At 44.2% G+C, this 24,325-nt stretch overlaps 1 protein-coding gene across 2 annotated transcripts in view; it reads right to left on the bottom strand.

Moving 5' to 3' along the window:
• The window catches only part of GRAP2 (GRB2 related adaptor protein 2), a 62,382-nt gene that overhangs the window by 21,169 nt on the left and 16,888 nt on the right, over positions 1-24,325 (bottom strand). Inside the window, exon 1 of one of the 2 annotated variants that reach the window (XM_032416521.1) lies at positions 1,804-2,229. The exons of the other annotated variant lie outside the window; for it this stretch is intronic. Within the exon in view, the coding sequence (XP_032272412.1) occupies positions 1,804-1,855 (52 nt within the window). The 5' untranslated portion in view covers positions 1,856-2,229. Of the gene's footprint in view, positions 1-1,803; positions 2,230-24,325 lie in introns of those variants that run through there. 2 annotated transcript variants of the gene reach the window in all.

Here is a 24,325-nt window from a genome sequence, read left to right as displayed (position 1 = left end):
AGTCTGAAACCCTTTAGGTTAGTAACCTCACACCTAATGGCTTTCAGTAACCAGTAAACCAGGACCACAATCACACTCTCAGTGGGAATTTCCACCCAAGCGACAAGATTTGGGTAAATGAGGAAGGTGGCTGCCGGTGGGAGGGTGCAGCCCGCAGAGATCAGGGGATTAAAGCCAACTGCCACGGTGGTAACAGCAAGGGGCTCGGCTCTCTGATTTTACACATTTGCTTAGTCTTCCAAAGGCAATTTGTAGAGATGATGATTACCCATCCCGAAGGTAGATATTAAGCAAAAAATATTTCAGGAGCCAGAGTAAAATGTCATAGTTAATTGTCTGAGCTTTATCACCAGCCAAAATTTATTTCCAAACAAAAATATAGATATACTTTTTGTACCCTTTATTCAGGATCTGTCCATCTAAGGCAAATTAAAATTGTGACCTAGGATGGCCCACTCGACAGGAAGGAGTATTCTGCCCTCCTTGGTGAGTGCTAAATGCTTTTGCTGATTTGCTTCACCCTGTGGCTTTAACATGAAAGGCCTCCCCTAATTAAGGCCTTGCCTTGAGCTTGCGGGAAGATGTGGTGTCTGCGGGTCACCGTCATGGTATCCACAGCAGATACCGGTCACCTCAGGAGAGCAAGTGTCAGGTGAATGGTCCTGAAAACCAAGATCCCATTTCTATGCAAATTTACCTTAATAAGCAGGATGGAGACAAGGGGAGGGCAAATGCTAAACATATTAGAAAATCACATAAATTAGGGATGAAAAAATATCCAAGGCATGCTCTAGATATGACCTTGAGCTTGGGAAGATCTTTCCTACGTTACGTGTACCTCGGATGCAGCCTGGGTGCTTGGTCCAGGCTGGCCGTGCGTGACTTCGGTGAGAAGGCCGAGGCAGAACAGCATTGCTTCTGAGAAGCGGCTCTCTTCTCTGCCTTCCCCCACGAAGCAGGTGGTATGGCAAAGTCAACTTCACGGGCACATCACCGAACTCCCTAGCTTATAATATTAATCCTGGCTCCAAAAACCCAATTAAATAGGCCCACTCTTCATGAAATCACTTTGAAAAAAAATGTGGGTGCGTCCCATTTCCCATTTCCATTTGTGAAATGAAATCTGCTCAGATGCTGTTTGGTAAGAGGGAGATGTTCAGGGGGGAGTGGGGTATGTTCTATTTTCGTTCCAAACCCAGGGCTTTGCAATTTCTCCCCTTGAAGTTATCATTCCCTGCTTCCCTAATAGCAGTGCCAACCCCCAGGGGTCCATCTTCTGTTTGATCATAAAAATGCATGGAAATTTATATCCCATTTTTCTATATCCATTAGTCTTAATTTTGAAAACTTTTAAACCACCACCTGGGAAAAAGAAAACTGAACTAACGTATTTTGTTCAGTATTTATCCATTTGTTATAGTCTGTACCTTCTACTATATATATATTATCTTAAAAACATGGTAGCAACAATTACAAGACAAAAGAGAAAAGGGGAGGGGCAGGGGGGGAAAGTGCAGCCAGCTCAAGAGTTCAAGAACGCAATGGAACCTTCCAGCTGCTGTGTGCAGTTACAGTGCTCCTGACCTCGGGGGGAGATGAAGAGAGAGACGTCTCTTTAAAGAACCTCACGGATGGATTCAATGTGCGTTTCTGTCCAGTGATCAGCTTCAGAAATGGCTGAAATGCTGCCTGCTACAGAACGTGAATGACAAGTGACAGTGTCCAGGGGCAGTCAAGCCCCTCCTGCAGCCTCCCCCACCCACCCCGACCCCGTTGAGGATGCCATTTGTCCAAGAATCCTACCTCGGAACCATGCAGGGCTCCTGCCCTTAATGCTGGCTCTGCTTCTCACCATCCCTCTGCGTCTCTCTCCCTTTGCCCCTTTATGAATTGCGTGCAATATCCATTAGCAGCCCCGTGACACAGATCTGCTGCGGCACTTGGCAGGACCACACAGGACGTCCCCAGGCACGATTTCTCTGCCCCTGCATTTCCATTTAAGCTTCTTTTACCACCAAAAAAAAAAAAAAAAAAACCCTGAAAAATATTCAGGCTTATATACCAGGAATGTTTGTCTACTTCTAAAATACAGTCACCACATAGACGAAAACAAAAGCCACAAGACAGCTCTTTAAAAGAGCCGCCATGTGAAATCCAGATTAATTGGATGTGTTCAGAAACACGTAGTTACCCTCAAAACTCGTACCAGGCGAGAAACTTCTTGAAAGATTTCAGCTCCTCCTAAGTTGGCTATGAATAGCCAAGGTTTCTGTTTTATGCATCTCTTAAAAAGAGCAATTGCATAACACCACAAAGCTGTTGGGAGATTCAGGCTCAGGACCCAAAGAAAGAAGGAGCTGGGTCCTAAATCGAATCGGCAACACCACTTCCTATTTTGCTGGAGAGAACGCTAATTTAAATATTTTGTGACTTTTTGCACCAGTTTATACTGTAATTCAGTTATTTTTTTTTTTAAAGAGAGAAACATTGCTCTTTATAAATATTGCTTTAGCATATTTATCAGGACGGTAATGACAAACATAATTTTTATTAATTTATCTTGTTATGAAATGCAGTGATAGAACACTGAGGAGTTTACATGAAAGGACTTTGACTGCAGCTACCAAGAGAAGCTTGGCTAAAAATGTAAAATTCTCCCGGCAGTTTAACTTCACATAATGTGGAGATTTGGAACCCACAGCCTTTCTACTTGTCAGGCAAAGTCCCTCCGGAGTTAATGAGAAGGCAAAGTGCTTACTCCCCGCTCTGAATTAACAAGGTCAGTTCCATTACTTTTCAGAAATAGGAAACCTTACCAGGAAAAAAAAAAAAAAGGATTATAGCTAAGCCTCACTGTACAATGGATATGTTCTTGAAAAGTTATTAGGAATAGTGTATTTGTAAGTGGCATCACATTAGCATGCATTATAGAGGCTCATTCTACAAAGGAACCCCATGGTGAATCCCTTTACAAAATGAAAAGGAAAATTTGTTATGCAGATAACTACCTTTTAATTTATCTGTTTTAAAATCTGGGTTTTCCTGTATCTATGAGTCTTAAAACAGAGCACACCTGTGTATATCCTTCTAGCTCCTCCCACCGTGGGTTAAATAAATGTTAGTTTCCTCTCTTCTTAACTCCCAGAACACTTTTTAAACACCTCTCCTATTGATAGATAACAGTCTACCCTGGAGTATAGAGTAGGAGTCGTCAATTTTTTTCTGTAAGGAGCAGAGTGTGAATATTTTGGGCTTTGCAGGCTGTAAACTTACAGATTTTCAAGGAGGGCCACAGCCACTCAACTGGGCTGTTGTAGCCAGGAAGGCAGCCCGAGAGAATAGTATTGAATGGGTGTAGCTGGCTTCCAATAAAACTTTATTTATGGACACTGAAATTTGAATTTCACATAATTTTTACATGCCACAAAGTATTCCTGTTCTTCTGATTTTTCTTCCCCAACCCCACTTAAGAATATAAAAACCATCTTAGCTCATGGGCAAAAATACATGATGGGTGGAATTTGGCCATAGTTTGTGGCAGTAGTTTGTGGACTCCTGGTATAGATGCTTCTATCTTTATCTTACTTCCCCTAGTAGTTTGTAAACTTCCTGAGGGGGGAGAACTGTAGCTTAGTGGACTGAGTGTGGGCTTAGGAGTAGATGGGCCTGGATTTAAATCCAAGACGTGCCGTTTCCTTTCCAAGTGTCCTGTTTCTTTATCCATTAGACGGGAGTGACCACATCTACTTCACGGGGGTGCTACGTGTTCACGTGTGTAGAGATGTTCGCACACTGTAGGCTTTCCATAAACGGTAGCAGGGCTTGGTGTTATTTCTTCTTAGATTCCCTACAATATCGAACCAGTGCTTAGTAGGCACTTAGTAAATGCTGAGTGAATGAAAACGTGATAAGCGACCTGCCATCAGTTACAACTGTAATTTATTTCCTCAGGGAAGGCAGAGGACCCATTTACAAGGACGAATTAATTTCCCACTCAAAGGCGCCCTGACTTCTCAGCAAACTCAGCCAGAGATAATATAACACACACCCACACGAAAGCTGATTTATTTAATCCAACAGAGGGCAATGGTGCACCCCAAACCGTCGGTTCCATCCTGTAACTTTTTTTTTTTTTGCATCTTGAGTACAGGTTTGGCCCATTGTCCTTCTTGCCTCTTGTGTGTTTTAAAGCATGTATATTTTAACATTTCAAGGAATCTAAAGCCCATACAATACAGAATGACTTTGCTGGGAAAGAATTGGAAGTCATCAGCTCCTACTCATATTCTGCTGCTTGAATTCCCTGAGTATCCTGGAAAGATGGTCCCGTTCATCTCAGAGTGATTAGTCCCTCACTCCTGCTTTTGATTCTAGGTTAATGATTTATGTTGAAACCCTTACTGTGTGTTTTTCTTTTTATCTGAACCCTACAGCTGCGGTTGGAGACTTTTTGCCTTAGTTTATCACCTTTTCCTGGGCGTTAGACATAGAACAGGATACCGAGAAAGGTCAGAGATGGCCCTCCTTGAAAATCTGTAAGTTTAGGATGGACAACTACCTATAATTCACCTGTTGGCTATTGCTTAAATATTCTTCCAGAGATCCAAATCAATCAATTCTGGAAAAAAAGGGAAGAAAAAGGTTGAGCATGGCCAAAGAGATCAAGAGCTGGCCTTTCTTCATTTTGGGCTTTCAAAGGGCAACATTTTTGCTCTATTCTACCAGCAGAATCCCTGCTTACACAATACCTCTTAATCAGCTGGTCATGTTGGAAATGTTAACCTTCTCGCTCGCTGAATGTCTAACACGGCGTACATGTTTCTTTACTGTGCCTGCTCTTGAATTACTTCTAACTCATCCCTGGAGCCTTTAAAATAGAAACCCTCAAATCCTATTCTAGTAAGATCCTCCTTCTGGTTTCTCTGGAGACTCGGATCTGTGGCCACACGGAGAGGGTGAAGTGGGGGTTGAATCATGGCGGCACCAAGCTTGCAGATAGCCATGGACTTGGGAATGGCCATCAGGGGCCTCTGCTTTCAAAGATTTACAACCAGCAGCTCCTACGCTTATCTAGACCTCCCCAGTCAGAGACTCGGACCATTTCTTTTTAGGTTCAGGATCTCAGGGGAATAAACAGCCTTCTCAGAAGGACCTGGAGGTGTTCTCTCCATGCGATATAAACATTTCTAACTTTATTGCAACCAAAGTAAGCAAAGACAAGTGGAATATATATACTCCACCAAACCATTCCTGGCTAGTTGGCTGAGATTTTAGTACCCTCTAAAAGCGTCCATTTAAAATGATTTTGCACACATGAGACATTCTTATTTTCCTCTTGTCCTTAAGTGACTCATTGTTTCCCCCTCCAAAGCCCCAGGAAGGCATAAATTCCCCCGGCATTACCGGCAGGGGTGAACATGGGGAACTCGAGGGGCCCTCCGAAGCCTGTCCGAGAATAGCAATTCCTCAGTGGCTGATCTGCTGACGCCAGTCTTGGGGACACGAGGAAATGGCTTAGGAAGAAGCCTTCAGGGTGTGCTCCATTTCCCCTGCAGGTGTCTTTCCCACATCACAATCATCCTCTGGCTGCTTCACTTCTGCAGAAAGCAGCAACAGAGCTGTCTCTGATGACAGGTAACGAATGGGCAGTGGGTCCCAGAGCAAGAGTTGAGACACGGGCAGGAGAGGTGTACTATTCTCTCCTCCCAGACTGGGAGGGGTCTCAGGCTCAGCCTGTAATCCCCTCGCTGAGGCTGCCTTTATGCACCCTGACCTTGGGACGCTGTCTCTCCCAGTGCACCTCCTGCCGACCCTCTGCCAACCGCTTAGGGTTTCGGTCCACCCTTTGGCCTTGCGTTTGAGATGTCTCCCTATTTTCTAAGTGGGAATCATCTCTTCAGCTAGAAGGCACTTGTTTTTAGTTTTGGAAGCCAAATAAATATATTTCAAAGACGCACAGACAAATTTAACACAACTGGAGAGTCCCTCTAAATCCCTTATATCCTTATTTAATCAAATTGCTGTTCTCTAGGTCCCTGCCTGTCACTGTGGATTAGGGAGATCTCACCGGTCTCAAGGATGTTTTCCTCTTTTTTAATTAGTTCCTCTTTTCCTGCTTAAGGTTTTTTGTTTTGGGGAGGGGAGGGAGGGTAAGGAGAAGGGAGTAGAAGAGGGTGGAGACAAATCAGGGGACTGTCCCTGTTCAGGTCCCTTCCCCTCCCCTGCCTTCTAAATTGAGTGATGCCCAAGACAGAGGGTCATTTGCTCTTCCTTCTTCTGGTTACTTATCATCTTACTCTTCTGTAATCAACACCAGTCTGGTATATCAAATGAAACTTTCTTTAAAAAAAAAAAAAAAAAAAGATTTTTTTTTTTTTTTAAGCAATCTCTACACCCAACATGAGGCTCAAACTCACAACCCCGAGATCAAGAGTCATATGCTCCACCAACTGAGCCAGCCAGCCAGGCGCCCCTCTTTTTTTTTTTTTTTTCCAAGTTCAAAGCACATCACATAAAATGTCACTTGTCCTCAAACTTTTTGTAAGAAGAATATCCTTTTCTTTCAGTGTAATGTCTATGTTCTATCAAACTCAAGCACCTTCTATTCTTTTTGTCCCCTAACTTGCCGTTCTCTGCAAAGTGAGGTTGCCAGTCACAGTGGAGGTGCACGGACCTAGCTGTCAGAGAGACTTGCTTTCACATCTCAGTTCTGCTGCTCCCTTGCTAGCTGGGAACCCTACCTCCCCTGTGCCTCAGGTTTTGCATCAAGAATTCAGATAATAATGCTCATTCTCAGTGTGGCCGGGGACAGGGTGTGGAACGCCCTGCTCATCCTCGGCGTTTGACAGTTCAGTGTCTCTCCAATCATCTCTCCTCTATCTACTCTCCTTTCTCGTAGAGAAAACAGTTTCAAAATACCGTTTTTCAAAAATCCACCAAGCTTATACCCCTTCCCGGGGGGGAATGCTAGCTTCTCTCTACTCCCTATGGAGTCCTGGCTGCAGCGATTTCAGAAGGTAGGACGCAATGTATCGTCATCAAGACAATCCCGTAAGTAGAGAAAAAAGACAGCATGAACCAAAGGGCAGTGGGGAGGTGGAAGGCTGAGAAACCGAAAACTGATCTGGCTTCTAAGCTTTGCCATCTGTCTGCCTCACCCAAGTCTAGAGACAAGAATCAGCTGAGACTAAGTTCCATGTATTGATATGGTCTATCATGGGCCAAGGACTTCACAGGCACTTTGCAACATGATTATGATTATGATCATTATTACTAGTACAACCATGACCACCACACCCATTTTATACCTGGGAAACAGAGGGGCCTGATTATCATAGGTGTCTGCTCGCCCCTGAGGCTGTGCTCTCTTTCCTTCGCCACATTGCCTTTGCCAGCACCAGCAAAAATGGAAGTCCTGCACTAGCTCAGGATAATGACTAACGAGCTCAGGGCCCCCTGCGCCTCCCTGGGTGGCTGTCCTTCAGCCAAGAAATTGATGGGCACAATTCTCAGATACGCACAAAATTCAAGCCAATTCTTCCTTGGTCTGAGAAAGCAAAGTCTGCAATAAACCCGGCTGACCTCAGACCAAGCAATCATGTGCTTTAAGCCCATTTGCCGAAATGGAAGCAATCTCAGTTAATAAACCTACACGCGGTTGTTCTTCTCCTTGCCTTTCCCTTCTGTTCCTTTCTCTCTCTCTCTTTCTGTCTTTCGAGGTCACGGGTTTCTAACCTCTCCCAGCATCAACATTCCTCACAATCTAGTCTGCTTTTGTTCGGAGCTCTTTTTCTTTCTCCTCTAAATGCCAGTGACTTACTGCAAATCTAGTTAGAACAAGTGTACCTCAAATCTTTTTGTTTTTACATCTTCTACACTTTTTTTATTGAAACGACACCATGAAAACATCAATCCAAAACATCAGCGACAGAAATGAAACAGGAAGAGCCCACCCAGCCCCACTCCACTGCCGCCAGACTGAGGTATCACTTGCCATTTTCTTGTGCTATCCTGATTGTTCCCTAAAGCAATGACAATTGTCGACAGAAACACCATGAATCCTGCTGGCGAAATCCAAACAAGAATGAAGCATTAAAGATACACACACCCCAATCAGAAATTATTCAATGAGTCCTACAAGGAGGGCGGGAGGGGGTGGCGGTGGATATGAGTGGAGGCAGGAAGGAGACAGACAGACAGACATTTTACAAATCCCCAGGCTTCTCCCCCCGTCCCTTCACTTTCTAATTTCTATTCACATCATGATTTCTCTTTAAATATATCACCAGGATTTTATGGTGCCTTCATGTTCTCTTTTCCTTCTCTTCCCGTCTGTTCACTTCATGTTTGTGTTTATTGATTTGGGCTCTGAAGGCTTGGCTCATTTATCATATATATATATATTTGAAAGCCTCCATCTTCTTGCCCTGTCATCACCAGGGTTGTAGTATCACTCCCAAACGCGACGAGTCCGCTCAGCACCCTCTCTCTCTTCCTTCACCGTCTGCACCCTGGGCTACCTTAATTCTTATTTGGGCAGAGCACAAAACCAGAGATTAGATGACTCTGTGACCACAACTGCTTCAATCTTCTTGTCACTTTTACTTATATTCCCAAGCCCCCACTTATTATTGGAATGCGGGTCATTTTTTAGTTCACTGGGCTCAGAGCTTGCCAAAGTGGACGTTAACCCATACAACAGTTTTCCTGGCTTCATTCAATAAGTCTATCCCTTGAACATTGGAGGTAGTTACATTTTTATATATCAAGTCACCCCATAAAGGTACTAGAAAGCTGCCAATAGAAGGGATGCTATTGCACATTACTTTCATCAGATAAACATTATAATATTCTTATCTTTTTTGGAAATTTAGGTCATAATTTGAGTTCACTTGAACTGAGGAACATCTGTATTTGCTTTGCTTAATGTAGTCTCTTCCTTTTTAATTGCCAGTCTTGATCCCCTAAACCTTAGGTTCTCCAAGTTGGAGGTGACCCAGGAGGTTGGCCCCGTATTTCCCTAATTTATTGAGATGATGGAGAATGGTCCTAGGGAAGATGGAACTGGAAGGAACTAAACAGCTTGGTGAGTTGGTTCTATCGAACCAAGTGTCTCACTATTATTTTCAGTTTGAATTCTGCCCTAAGGAGAAAAAAAAATTGAATGTGTGAAGATGACACTCCCAAGCCTGACTATCCCTGGCTCCTCCACCACCCTCCATGTGACAAGGCTCAGACTCCTTGCTCTCCTGGTCATTTCCTTCAGGTGACATCACAGTTTGTCAATGTCCTTCTTAAAATGTGTTACCTAGAAGTCAGCCCATAGAAACAGTCTCAGCTGGGCTCAGTGGAAGGGCACTGTTTAATCACTTCCTCTGCACCACGGAGCTTTAATAACATGTTAGTCTATTGGCCATGCGGGGTTGCACAGCAAGCACTGGGACGAAAGCACAAATGCTCCCCAGCGCGAAGAGGGGTCACGCCAGGCCCCTCTACTTTGCTTCTGCAAGAGGCTTTTGGGAGCCAAAATGTGAGGTTCAAAGTTAATCTTTTTGATTTTGATCTTGTTTTGGTCTTCGCGTCGGCCAGTTCTTCTGTCCATCACGATTCATCTGGGCACGGATTTGTATTCCTCTCCTCTGGTTTCTCTCCCGACTCTTTTCTCACAAGCAAGCTTAATGCCTTTTTGGCCTTTATTTCATAATAAATGGGACGTGGGCATTGGAGTCAGGCAGAGCTGGGCCCAAGTCCTGGCTCCTTCATTCACCAGCTGTGTGATCATAAGCAAACTGGTTATATCTCTGAACTCAAGTTTCTTACTGAATGACTCCCTCCAGGTTGCCATGAACTTATTCATCAGCACTCTCTGAGCATCAACTCCAAATCCACCAGATGAAGTAGTTATCATTCTGCCATGTTTTTCTGCATTTTCTTCTCTAGGGTCTTATGAAAAATGCAACCAAATGCCTTGCTGAGATTAAACTGGGCTGTGCCTGTGCCCTTTCCTTAAATGGCTGTCTAATAACCTTATAGGAAAATAACATAAATCAGAACAGGGTCAGCAACTCTTTCAGGATCATGCTTGGGGAAATGCAATGTGGAAGAAATTCGTCTTTTCACTCACTTGCCCTCTTTTGTGTCTTCTGTTCCCCACTCCTTGTCCACTTTTCCAGTCTGTTGAGTTTCTTTTTATGTCTTTTAAATAGGCTGCTGTCACCTTCTCTCCCATGCCCCCATTCTCCATCCCCCCATCCCACTTGTTTGTTGGAGAAAGGACTCCTGTATGTTGAAGCTTTCTGGCACACACTTTCTGAGAGTCATCTTCCCATTTAGAATTTGTCGAAGCCATGTTGTCATGCTACCCCCCAGATCCACTCAAGACTCTCCTATTGCCATTTCAGGCCTTAGCAATCTCTTCCCCATCATATCTCTCTAAATAGACTTCAGAATATCATGCGCACATGCCTTAGGATGGCTTTTCATCATTCTCTAAGCACTCCCTCCACATCCTCACCTCTGCACTGGTCCTCCTTCTGCTACCTAACTCAGGCTACTATGTACAGTTGCGCAGGTTGTTTACTGTACAAGAGCACATGGCTGAGGCTGCAGTGGGGGCTAAAATTTAACCAGTGCTCTTCTATCAGGTTTTGAGTCCTGATGTGGGGCTGCATCTGCTTAAAGTTAGGGGCACACTTTTCTAACATAAACAAAGGCATCGGGTCTAACTTCAACTGCCCCTTCTAAGCCTTACTCGGGGTAAGCCCTTGTCATATACCCTATGCTCTCATGCTCTTTTACTCTCCTGGGGGACTCAATGTATTTACCCCTTGCTTGGTGCAGCTGCCACGTTCAGTGAGGTGGGCAAGTACGTGGCCTTTTGGAGTCCAGCTACCAGAGTTCAAATCCTGGCTGTACCACTAGCTATTTGGGTGATCCTGAGCAAGTTATTTCATCTCTCTGAGTCTCATTTTTCTCATCTTTAAAACAGGAATAATAATAATAGTACCTGCCTTAGCGTTCTTGTGAAGATATCTGAATATTTGAGATATCCGTCTAAAACACTGAGTATGGTGCCTGTCACATTGCAGGCACTCTATGTTTGCTAACTACCGCGACTTTATGCATATTCCACGATAACTACCAATGACCGAGACATGCTGTGGCTCTCAGGAAGAATGAGTGAGAAAGTGTATCCCTCACTAGGTAGGGCTGCTAGATAAAGTACACAATGCCCAGTTCAATTTGAATTTCAGACAAATTTTTGAGCATACGTTTTCTAGCATAAGTATATCCCAAATGTTTACCTTGTCCACAAAAATCTCACAAGGGTAGATGGTGTATTGTTAGGAATGATGGCAAGGAGTCCTTTGACCTTTCCACCCTGTCCTCTCTGCTCTGCTCGCTGCTTTTCATCTCACACAATGCTTGCTTTACAGGGTCTCTGACATAAAAACTGGGGAGTGGGCCAACTTGTGGCAGGAGACTTGCAGTCTTGGAATGAAGCCTTTAGGGGTTCCCACGAAGGTTATGGTTTGCATGTGGAAGTGAATATTCTCTCATTCATATATGCTGGAAGCCACAAAATGTCATACTTCCCACCTGCTCTGCCTTTCGTGTGTTATTTGCTACTTTCCACGAGGTGTGGGCCAAAAGGCACACTTTTCCTGTTAAGCATTCTGGCATACTACGGGTTTTGATAAGTGGGTTTGATAGATTGGAATTTCTGTTTCTGTAAGTGAATTTTCTTGTAATCCGTATTTGCGGTAAAGCAGGACTCCTCTAAGCCTTCTTACGTATTCAGACGCTTCTCTTGTGATTATTCTGGCATTTCACATCGTTATTCGCAACTTCACTATCTGCACTCTCATATCTATAACTTGTCAAATTTTTCCATGCTTGGCATTTGCATCACAGTAAAAAAAAAACAAAAACAAAACTCCTGGGCACCGGCCCCAGTGAATTATTAGTAGTCTCATCACATAGTCACCAAGTTGACGTTTACTTATATTACTCGTGTCTCTAGTCCCGATGACAAATAATCCTTGATTCGGCTGCTGATACCTTATCTTTTTTTTTATTTTTAAATATGATTTGTGCTTTTCTAGAAACTTCCCTCTTCCTGGAACCACTGTAGAGGAAGCTACTGAACCCCCAATAGTACCTAATGTGGTTCTCTTCCCTTCACGATCTTCTCTCTCTTTTTTTAAGATTTTATTTATTTATTTGAGAGAGAGAGAGCATGCACAGAGAGAGAGAGAGAGAGGGAAAAGCAGGTTCCCCACTGAGCAGGGAGCCCGATGCAGGGCTTGATCCCAGGACCCTGAGATCATGACTTGAGCCAAAGGCAGACCCTTCACTGACTGAGCCACCCAGGTGCCCCGCCCCCCCCTTTTTAAAAGATTTTGTTTATTTATTTGAGAGAGAGAGCGAGTGAGCGAGCAAGCATGAGCTGGGAGAGAGGGAGAAAGAGAAGCAGGCTCCCCACTGAGCAGGGAGCTGATGTGGGACCCCAAGATCATGACCTGATTGATCCCAGGACCCCAAGATCATGACCTGAGCCTAAGGCAGACCCTTAACCGACTGAGCCACCCAGGCACCCCTCTTTTTTATTCTCTTTCATTTCAAATCCTCCATTACTGACTCCTTGTCCAGATTCTTTTCTCTCCCAACTCTGTCTGCATGGCCAAGCAGTGGTGACTTCTCCTTGGTCTGGTCCACATTTTCTGCTGCTTGACCTCACAGGGCTTTCACTCTCCTTGTCTCTCTCGGGAGTATCTCCTATGCTTTGTGCATTCACTCAGCAGACATCTACTGGGTTCCACTTTGTGCCAGGCATTGTGCTCCACATGGAGATCCAAAGTGGATTAGAGAAGCAGTCCTAGACCTCAGTTGGATCCCAGTCTTGAAGGAAAGACAGACAAATTGACCAAACAAATGAGATCTGTGTGGTAACAGAGCCAAACCTCAAGTGGTTGAGGAGCTCAGAGGAGTGGTTCCTAATCGAGCCTGGAATGGGTACAGGTGCAGGAGGGGCCAGGGGGAGCTTCCCAAGTGAGATGACAAAGAAACTGAGTCTTGTGGACAAGCTGAGGGCATGTACATCACCAATGGAAGGAATGATACGTGTAAATAGGAGTTGTGGAGCCCATTTGGTTCATTATAACCACCGTGCATTGGTGGGGGTTGGGCTTGGTGATTTGGGTGGGGGCAAGGTCATGGAGGATCTTGCACAGCATGCCAAGGACATTGGACCTCATGCCGCGGGTGAGGGGGAATTACGGAAAGTGTTGATAACATCTGCATTAGGAAATGTTTAATCTGGAGGCAGTATGAAGGATTGGGGAGCGGGGTAAAACTGGAGACGAAGAAACCACTGCAGTGGTCTTGGCCAGAAACAATGGGGGCCTGAAATATGACAGCGAGAGACCTTGCTTCTTCCCTTGACCTTGGGCTTTTGTCTCAATAGTAAGTGCTTTACATGTTATCTCATTTAACACTTGCAAGATCCTGAGAAGTAAGACCTGTTGTTCTATCCATCTGACATATGAGAGAACTGAGGTGCAAAGAGGTTAGAAAATTGTCTAAGGTCACATGTGTCAAAACGTGTTGGAGCCAGGATTCAAATTCAGCCTGCGGACTTAACTAATACCATGCCTTGTCTATTACTTCAGCCAACTGTCAATGGCTAAAAGGCAGAGAAGAGTCTAGAGCAGTGCTCTCCAACAGAAATATGCAAGTCACAAATGTGAGCCACACATGTAACTTTAAATATCTCAGTAGCATATTAAAAATTTTTATTTTTAACAATTTATTTTATTTAACATGATATATCCCAAATACTATCATTTCAACATGAAATCAATATAAAATATTACTGAAATATTTTGTATTCTTTTTTCTGAACTAAGTCTGGTGTGCATTTTATAATCATAGTACATCTTGATTTGGACCAACCATATTTGAAGTACTTAATAGAACAAGTGGCTAGCAGCTACCATATTGACCAGCATGGATCTGGAATGGCTCTCATCTTTCTGCTGTGGACAATATGGTAGATGGTGATAACATTTTCAGAGCTAAGGCGCTATGGGAAGAAAAGATAATTTGGAAGGAGTCTGAAATGCTTGAGAAACATCTAGGTAGAGATTCCTAGGCAGGGGTTGGATATATAGGTGTAGATCTCAGCGTAGATGTCTGAGTAGACATATACTGGAAGTTGAAAGCTATTCTCATATAGATGGTTATTAAAACCCAGGCTTAGAAGGAACTCACATGGGGTGATTATGTACAAGGACTGAGCTCTGGAAACACAAGGAAGGGTTGGATGCCTTGTGTAGGAATTCGCTTGTAGGTATCTCCCCTTAAATGGGAAGGAAGGACAAAGTGAGTGTGAGTGCAGAAGGTAAGTTTGTGTAGGTAAAGAGGGTGAAGAGAGACAGGAAGTAGGCCTTCTAACCCAATGTTGGCAGGGGTTCTCTTGGCTCTTCTACATTTTTTTTCTCTTCTACAGAAAAATGAACCCTTTTATAGCTGACTGTTCACAAAATCTATATGCAAAAACGGGAGGAAGAGGAAAACAAAATGTAAATATTTGTTCAGCCCCAGGAAGCAAAACCAAGATGAGCACCCACTTCTCCCAATTGCCATTCCATATTCTCTCTCTCTCATTAAACTTTCTATTTTGAAATAATTATAGACCCACAGGAAATTGCAGAAATAGTCCAGAAAGTTCCCTGTCCTCTTCATCTTCTTCCCACGATGGTGACGTCGTACATCACCATGGTACAGCACCAACACCAGGAAACTGACATTGGTACAATACTATTAACTGGACCTTTTTTTTTGCTTTTATCATTTCTTAGCAGGAAGTACCCTGAGTAAAAAGAATCAAAATGAGGTAGGATGTAATGTCCAACCAGATCCAGAGCTTTATGAGTGTTCAAGAGATTTTATCCCTATAACTAAATGACATGCACCAAATACAGCACCTAAATGCCACCTCAATGCTCAGGCCAAAAATATCTTCTTACAGCGATCTGTAACTTGTACTAACATTATGTGGTCAGACCAGACTCTTCACTGTCTGTTTGGCTTCTTGTTATGGAGAATAGCAAAGAACAGAAGAACAGACGGCCCTGCTGTCCCCATCAGGATCTATAACGAGGACTGTATGACTCAGAAGAGAAAGGGAGGTGCCCTAACCCAGGTCTCACTGACTACCAAACCTAGGCTCAGTTTCTGACAGGGCACTATGTCTTGCTAGATGGCTATTTCACACACTCATCTACACAGCAGAAAACCAATGGATTAGGAGGGAGTTAGCATTCAGATGAGTGACTCCATCCACCTTTCAAGCTGGGGCAATTCTAGAGGAACCCACAGCACCCAATACGACAGGCTCAATAAATTCGAGGGGTTTAATCGAACCAGCTTACAAAAGAAACAGACCCAAAGGATATAGGCACATTCCTCAAAAGCAGAATCAAACAAAGAAAGAATCAAGACATCTCTTTGCTTCAAGGAAACAAAAACCAATGAGAGAAAATTAAGCCAACTTGAAGGGAACAGTGCTATCCATCAGCCAGGGTTCGGCCAAGGCAAATAACCCATTTATTAACAGTGAGAGTTCCTCTGTATTTTTCCTCTAAGTGGTAATTTGCTAACCAGTAAGTATGGAATGACTTTTTTTTCTCCCTTGGAGATAAATGAGCTCTAGTTCTCAAAAAAACGATATATCTGGCAAGAAGTAGAAAACAGAAAAATGAAGTGTTTTGTCCATCAAGACCTGAAAATTCAGCAAAATACTCGTTTCTGGTAGCTGGGTGAAAGGAATTTGACAATTGGCCTTGACAATTTCTGAGCAGCTGAGGAAGGAACAATTTAGCAGGAACAGGCTGGATAAGGGTGGTCAGATGCCTTCAGGCTGAGTGAGCTCTAGAAATTTATTTTGTGTATCTACACCTTCCCTTATATTGTCACGTACCATATCTGTGCTACCAGTAATAAAATAGTTTGTGTCCAGTTTGAGAAGACAGACTGAGGGCAATTCGCAGTCGGGAAGACAAACTGTATAGGCTGAAGGGAACAGGACACAAGGCAGGGGGAAGGGGGCTCCTTACTCTGTTGTCACCACGGGGAAGGGTCTCCCGCCCCCAGGTGCTGAGGCCCAGCAGCCCTCACAGGATGAGGCTGGAGGAAAACAGCTGAAATCAACTCAGCTCTATCAATGCCGTTATCAAAGAGTCAAGGGTGAGAAAACCAGTCATGTGTTTGATGGACTGGCCCTGCACTGACCAGAGTTTGAAATTCAGCCCTGAGATCCGTTCTGTCATCGACCTCTCCTGGGACAATGTGGTTCGGCCATTTGTATGGGGCCCAGCCATTTGTTTGGGACTGACTGGATGCAGCCTGCGTTTTCAAATCTGTGCAGATGCTTACACAGACCCCGCTCTCCAGTCAGACAAGAATGCCACCAGATGTGACTCAATGTGCCTCCTTTTTTAGCCGTTTAAATGTGAGAAATCCCTCCCTTATCAGTCCGCCGCAGGAAACTATTTTTATCAGGGTCTTTCAACCCCAGCTCTGAGACACATCACAGATATTCCTGCAAAAGTTCCACAGCCGACAATGAAATAAAGCCCATGCCAGACAGACTCGAATACTCGGGCAGGCAGCGAGGGCAGTGAGTCCTGCCTGAGATCACTCAGAGCTGCAGGTAAGCTGGGTGGGGGTAGCAGGGCAGACAGGACAGAATTAAAATGTGATCACCGTGGCATCTGGTTTCTCTTCTCTCTTCAGCTTCCACGGAAACAAATGTGAAAAGGGGGAGGAAGACGCAAGGAAAAAAAAAAAAATAAGGAGGGGCAAGGCCCCTTCTGGGTAAAACAATTCTCTTCTTGAATTCTCAACAGTGTAGTCTACCTCAGAGAGCCAGTGACCACTTACTGAGCACCCGGGGGACAGAAATGCTCAGTCTGACCCAGGCGGGAGCCAGGCAAGGGGTGGTAGCTTCTGCCTCAATCTCCCTGCTGTCTCCCTTCCCTCTTCCAATCACAATAAATATATTTATACTCACTTGATTATGGCAGCCAGACAATGCTCCCCTAATTGGCAGTGATCAGAGCTCCAGAACTGCTTGGGTGAACCTGCTGTCTCTCTATCAGGCAAAGCATTAAGGGGCCACTAATGCAGTCCCCATGAACAATTTCCGGTGGAATAAAAAAACCAGTCCGCCGACTCGTGCATGGCAATGAATTTTCCTAACAGCTCCTAAGAGCCAACCCTTGAGGAACTCAGACTTACATGAACCTGCCCAGCATAGAACGCTTTTATAAATCTACCCCACCCCCAGCTCTAGGGCATAGAAAAAAAATAAATAAATAAACCATAGCCACTTCCTTCTGCTGGAGGTTCTTTTCTTCTTTTACGTTTTTCTTTTTTTCTCTTACAGGCCTTATGGAGCTAACTGTCATTTTTGGTGCTTGGTTCTTTGTAAATTTCAGGGACATCTGGCACGCAGTTTACTGCATTTGCTATAGCTTTGGTATTTGTAGTTGCGGATGTGATCTCCGCTGCATATGCGTGTTAACATTCCACGTGCATAATTTATGCACACATAATTTGGAACTTGAGTGCCTCAGGATATTTTGACATGTAAATGCAACTACCACAGTGCTGATCATAAGTAGTTGCTTAATAAATGTTTATTAAATAAATGAATGCACCAAGAAGGCAAATGTCATTCATTCATTCATCAGACATGTGAATGCCTGGTATGTGCCAGTATGTGGCTTAGAATGTGCTAGATGGGGGCGCCTGGGTGGCTCAGTCGTTAAGCGTCTGCCTTTGGCTCAGGTCATGATCCCAGGGTCCTGGGATCGAGCCCCGCATCGGGCTCCCTGCTCGGCGGGAAGCCTGCTTCTCCCTCTCCCACTCCTCCTGCTTGTGCTCCTTCTCTCGCTTTGTCTCTCTCTGTCAAATAAATAAATAAAATCTTTACAAAAAAAAAAAAAAGAATGTGCTAGATGCTGCGTGTTCAATGATGCACACCCATAGTCGCTGTCCTCAGGGAGCTCGCAGTTGAAGGGTGGAAGGCAGGCACATAAACAGGCAATAATAAGACATCGTGGAGACACGGGGAGAGGGCCCTGTGCAAGGTAGCATGGAGGGCTAAGGAGGGAGACCTTAGTCTACCTAGGGGAGGGGCTGAGGCCATGATGTGTGTAGAGGGGTCTCCCGAAAGTGGTGAGGCCTGAGCTGGGGCTATAAAGTATTCCAAAGGGGGTAGCATAATCGATGGCAGGATGCAAGAAACAGCAGGGTGTGAGCAGAGATCTAAAAGCCCTGGGGTGTTCAGAAAAGCACTGAGGCTAGGATTTGACAAAGATGAAGTGGGGGCTGAGGCAGGGGACTGGCTCTGGCCGGGAGGGCCTGGGGGTGAGTAAAGAAAGGAGCTTTAACTACCTCGGTTAGGACTAAAATTCTTCTGGATTGTGCCAGAATTTGCATACACACACCACAAAGCAGAATTTGAACCTGCTTTGGAAGCACAGCCAAGGTGTTGTAAGTCACTGCACCTGTCACTGATGAGCTGTGGGAACCCGAGCGAGGGCTGCCTTCTGCAGGAATAAACTGAGGATGTGGACTCTGTGGGCTCTAGGACTCTTCCCGGCTTCTGGAGGGTAAATTGCCTAGAGTCTCTGAGGTTTGTGTGCAGATCATGCCTGGGCCTGTTCCCTGTGCAAACCGTGGGGCTCTGAAGGCACGAGGCCACTTCCAAGCAGCACACAGCATCTTACGGCGCAGAGATGGGCAGGCATACTGAGTGCAATTCAGCAGAAGCCCTTAAGAAGTCTTCACGAGAATGTGCTGCATGATGGAGATATCCTACTGTCCCAGCCTGGGTCAGGGTCTCATTATCTTAATTCTGAAGAGCCCCCAATGAAATTAATAGCACGGATTGCTGCTTGATTACATTTCTTTAAAGCACTGCTGAGCTTATATCCTTTCTGCTCAAAAACATCTTGGTGGCTCAGTTGGTTAAGCAACTGCCTTCGGCTCAGGTCATGATCCCGGGGTCCTGGGATTGGGTCCCACATCAGGCTCCCTGCTCTGCGGGGAGCCTGCTTCTCCCTCTCCCTCTGGCTGCCGCTCCCCCTGCTTGTGCTCTCTCTCTCTCTCTCTGTCAAATAAATAAATAAATCTTAAAAAAAAAAAAAACCCTCTTGCTGATTCCTCTTTACTTATAGAATCAAGCACTAAGTTCTTAGAGTGACATTTGAGGCCATCCTCAATCTATCCCCTACCCTATCCCCTGTAACTTCCACCTCAGCCAGGTGGGACCCCGGGCAATGGCATCCATGAAGATTCTTACTGCTTTGCTTTTTCTCCCTCCAGCCCCCCACTAAAGGTCCAGCTCAAATTCAAGACTGTCCCTCCCAGGAACGCTGTCTGGCGACCCTGTGCTCTCAGGCATCCTGTGTGGCACTTAACTGTGTTGTTGAATTTCACTTTGTGGTTTGTGTCTTACCTCCCCAGCTAATTTGTAAGCTCCAGAGGATAGGAACCAAGCCTCACCCCTCTTTGTAGTCTATGGACCTAGCTCAGTATCCTGTTCATGGTAAATAATTGCTGATGATGGGTTTTCTTCCATTGTAGCCTCTAGGAGACCACTGAGTAAAATCCACGGGAAGTAGAATTATTATTGTGTCATCATAGCCCTGTGGCCCAAAGTTCTTTTTCTGTCTTCTTGGAAAATGGGAAGCTTGGAGAGAGTGGTTTGCTGTAACCATTTTGGAGTAAAAAGAACGTGAAACATTTCTCCGACGATTCAGAAACAATATTTTAGAGGCGTTCCTTCAGAGCTTAAAGTTCATCCAGGAATGAGCTATTGCACAGATCAGAAGGAGCATATGCACAATCCACCAGGAGGAATAATCACTCTGCTAAATTTAAAGGGGAAAATGATTGAACACTCCAGCTCGAAAGTAGCGATGGTTTATTTAACATCACACGACTGAAGAAGAACATGAGTGACTTACTTAATTTTTGGCCTTCAGTGTTTGGTTTTTATTGTATATGTTCCACTGAGCAGCACACAGGATTTTTCACAGAAGAGGAACTGGCATTAAATCAATAAGGAAAATCACCATTTCCTTATGGATCCAAGAGCATTTAAGGAAGCCGAGCTCTGCCAATACGTGTAACTGTGTGGAATCTGTAACTGGGCAGTTAAAACCACCATCTAAGCTGGCAGCTGTGATTTTCCCAGAACCAGAGCTCCAGGAAGAAAAATAGCTTTTAAATTTCAGTTCCATTTTTGCAAATTGGATCTGTTCATGAAAAACTGTTTTAAGTCCAGGTTTCTTTCTTTTTTTTTTTTTTTTTCTCATTAGTAAAGGGTATGATTGTTTCTTTTTACCCACATGGAAATTTATTCATTTACTCCACAAATATTTACTGAGTACCTATCATGAGTCAAACACTGTTTTAGGGGCTGGGGATGCAGATTTGAACAAAAGAGGCAAAGTCCCTGACCTCATGGAGATTACCTCCTAGTAGGGGGAGACAGCTAATAAATAAGTAAACAAGTAAGTAGATAAATACTATGTCAGGCATCAATATGGAAATAATGCTAACATCTTATTGTACTTGAAAAATTATTTCCTAGAAGATTAAAAATGAAGGGGCACCTGGGTGGCTCAGTCGGTTAGGTGTCTGCCTTCGGTTCAGGTCATGATCCCGGGGTCCTGGGATCGAGCCCCGCATCCGGCTCCTTGCTCAGTGGAAAGTCTCCCTCTCCCTCTGCCTGCCGCTCCCTCTGCTTTTGCTCACTCTCTCTCTGTGTCAAATAAATAACTAAAATCTTAAAAAAAATGAAGACTCCTCCATGAATATTATTTACCTCATATATGTCATATATATGAAGGGGTATTTAAAACAAATAACTAGTAAGGAATACATATATTGCTTTTTACATGTGACATTGACATTCCCTGCTGACTTTCAAAACGATGGGCAGTCTTATGTCTTTGCATCTTTCCTAGACCCCAGGCCCCACTCATAACAGCATCATGGAAGGTTCCCTGGTGATGTGATGTGCAGATTGTTCCTAGGTGTTCCTTCTTCCTTGAAGACTCTCCTCCTCCTTCTCCCCAGTCCTTGCCACCTGTTAATATGGCTCCAAAGTCACCCTCTCTGTGTAACCTTCCCAGACCCACCAAATAGAGCTGAGTTCTCCCTCCCTTCTGCCCCAAGTGTATCCTGGCACCTTCTCAAGTCAAAGACAGCATCTCATGGAAGATTTTTGCAATGGTTTGTTTACTTCTATGTCTTCCCTTCCAAGCTGTACACTTCTCCAAGTAGGGAGTGTCTTGTTTGTAATTTTATAACACAGCACAGTGCCTGGCCTGTAGTAGGCCCCTGATAAATACTGGATGAATGAATGAATGACCTACGGTCTCTTCTGTTTTGGCTTATGCTGAGCTATGCAGTTGGGAACGAGGGGACTGTGGCAAAATAGCAGAGGAAAGCCTGCTGACCAATGAGGTAAAGAACTGCAAACAGTGGATTTTAAACATTTGAGCTCAGGGACTGCAGGTGATAAGGAATTTCAAAATCAAAGTTTCCTAGATGATATTTCTGTGTGTACTAACTCTGGATGGTTGAGAAGTTCAAATAAATGATTAAAGCACGTAAAGCAGAACAATTAAGTAATCTGGACCATCTACTGCAGGAGAGAAACTTGAAGAGGCTTAATAATGGTTCTTTAATGAAAGACTGTATTCCAAGGACAGCTAAACATCCTCCTTCTGCATGCACACAAAAGAAGAAAAAAAAATGAGATCACAGTGCTACAAAATTTAAGTTAAAAACAAAAAAGAACTCAATTTCAAGTGGGTTACAGGAACTCATTTCAAGTTATTCTTACAAATAACTGGCATGTGTGGAGGGCTTACTCAGAGCCAGGCATTGTTCTAAACCTTTCTCCATGTGCTATTTCCCTCGATCCTCAGGACAAACCCATGCAGGTTAATTTCAGTTGTATTACTCCCGTGTTACCGGTGAGAAAGTGGAGGCACCATTACTGATGGTTAAGTAACTCCCAGGGCCACACAGCTGGAACATGGTGGAGCTGAGATCCCAGCCGGGGCTGTCTGGCCCCCGAGTCCTTGCTCTCACCTGCTCTGCTCATGGCTTTACTCGAGGCAGACACAGAAGCCAGACGTTCCTCTCAGGATGGAGACCTGAAGCTTAGCTCAGTTAAGTTCCTGTGGCTCATTTAAATTTGAACAAGAAAATCCTTGAATACGTAAATTGCTCTTCATCGTCAGGGCAACTTGCGCGCGCGTGCGTGTGTGTGTGTGTGTGTGTGTGTGTGTGTGTGTGTGTGTGTTGAGATTAAAAAACCTGTTTTTCTTTTCTTTGTTCTAGTAAGTTGGCCTACCAGCTCCTGTCTTTCTAATGAGATGTTGAATTGTTTTGTTTTGTTTTCGGCAGTCTGCACACACGGTTTATAAGAGCAGACATAAGTCGAGTCAAATTTAGATGTTATGATTTTAGCTCCAGAGTGAAGGAATATACTCTCGGGGCTGAAAAGTCAGCATCTTCTTCCCTGTTATTTTTTTCTAAGGCAACCTTGTTTAGCCCGCCCCGGGGACAGAAGCAGTGGGGTTCTCGTCAGCCCAGAACAGGGGCAGCTGGCTGAGCAGTTCAGACGCCTAGCACCAGGGAGTCGAGGCTCATCCGGTCCTCGGAGGAGAGAGTGATCAAGCCCCTCGGAGGAGAGAGTGATCAAGCCCCGTGCTGCACTCGCCCAGCTGCAGGAGGCCTGGAGGCTGGTTCCGGGGAACCAGGGCAGCCCAGTAGGAGCCCTGTGAAAGGGTGTGAATGAGTCACTACACTTTTCAGGTTGACTGAGATGACTTCTGTTGATTTTCTTCGAATTTAGATCTGTTATCAGTGTTCACACCTGGGGCCTAACGGGAAGATGAGTGAACATTTTCTTGATAGTGCCTGGCCTTTGGCAGGGTTGCGATAAGATTTGGGTTAAGATGTGACTATGCAAGAATGTGTAGGTCAGCGTGTGTGTCCCAGTGTGTGCTGAGGCCTCAAGGAGGCATGTTTTAGTGTCCTGAGCAGAAGGAGACTCAGAGGCACAATAGTTTCTGACATTATACATGAGTTGGCCTGGGTTGGTACTTAATATTTTAGGGCATCAGCAGACACTGCAAATTTGTCAGACTTTGAGTCCATAGTCTGGGAGAAGCACTTGCTTTTTAACATTGGGTCCCCCACAATGACTAGATAGATTATTGGTGACTTGGTTAAGCGTTTGGGTTCTAGAAGCTCACTTAACTTTTCTGGTCTCAGTTTCCTCATCTTTAAAATGGATAGGACAATGGTACCCACTCCATTGAGTAGGGTTAAATAGATTAATAAGTGTCAAGTGCTTGGAGCAGTGCCTGATATTTAGGTAGCATGAAATTTGTATTTATATTAATGCATACATCTCATATTTGGAGGGGACCAACTCCAATGCTTGTGCAAAATAGGGGTGCTTGGTAACTACCTGTTAAATGTTGAAGGAATTAAAAGAATGGATTTAGTGGAATACACGTATGGCAACCTGTTCTGACTTCTCAGTAACCTGTAATTTGGGGGCAAACTAGGGGTTAGATTTAATCTCCTATAGAGAAATATTTCAAAAAAGCAGAGTGTTCTACAATCGAACATCTATCTCTGCAGAACAGAAGGAAATGGAGATGATGGTTTTGCATGAAGATCACAATGGGAATGGCATGAAAAACTGAGTTTGAGGTATTGAGGGACAGGTAGCAGGGTCCATGACTCTCAATCAAATAAAGAAAAATATCTCGGGGCGCCTGGGTGGCTCAGTCGTTAAGCGTCTGCCTTCGCCTCAGGTCATGATCCCAGGGTCCTGGGATCGAGCCCACATTGGGCTCCCTGCTCCGCGGGAAGCCTGCTTCTCCCTCTCCCACTCCCCCTGCTTGTGTTCCCTCTCTCACTGTGTCTCTCTCTCTGTCAAATAAATAAAATCTTTTTTAAAAAAATCTCATATAATGAGACATTTTAGAGCTGCAAAGTATATGTTAATTTTGAGTTTAAAAAAAAAAAAATAAAGAGAAAAAACAGGAGTCAAATATCTGACCTATATTTACCCTGTATTGATTTTCTAATAGTGACAGTTTCAACTTGAAATGAAAATTTGAGAAAATGGAAAGAAAATGAATAATATAATGTTTTAGGAGCTGGTACAATTTAAGAGTACATTGATATTAGGTTGACTCATATGAAATTGCCACTT

The sequence above is a fragment of the Phoca vitulina genome, unplaced genomic scaffold, assembly GCF_004348235.1.
Source record: "Phoca vitulina isolate PV1807 unplaced genomic scaffold, GSC_HSeal_1.0 scaffold19, whole genome shotgun sequence".
Classification (NCBI taxonomy): Eukaryota; Metazoa; Chordata; class Mammalia; order Carnivora; family Phocidae; genus Phoca; species Phoca vitulina.
Note: the sequence above shows the minus strand (reverse complement) of the source record. Positions and strands in the feature narration are given on the sequence as shown.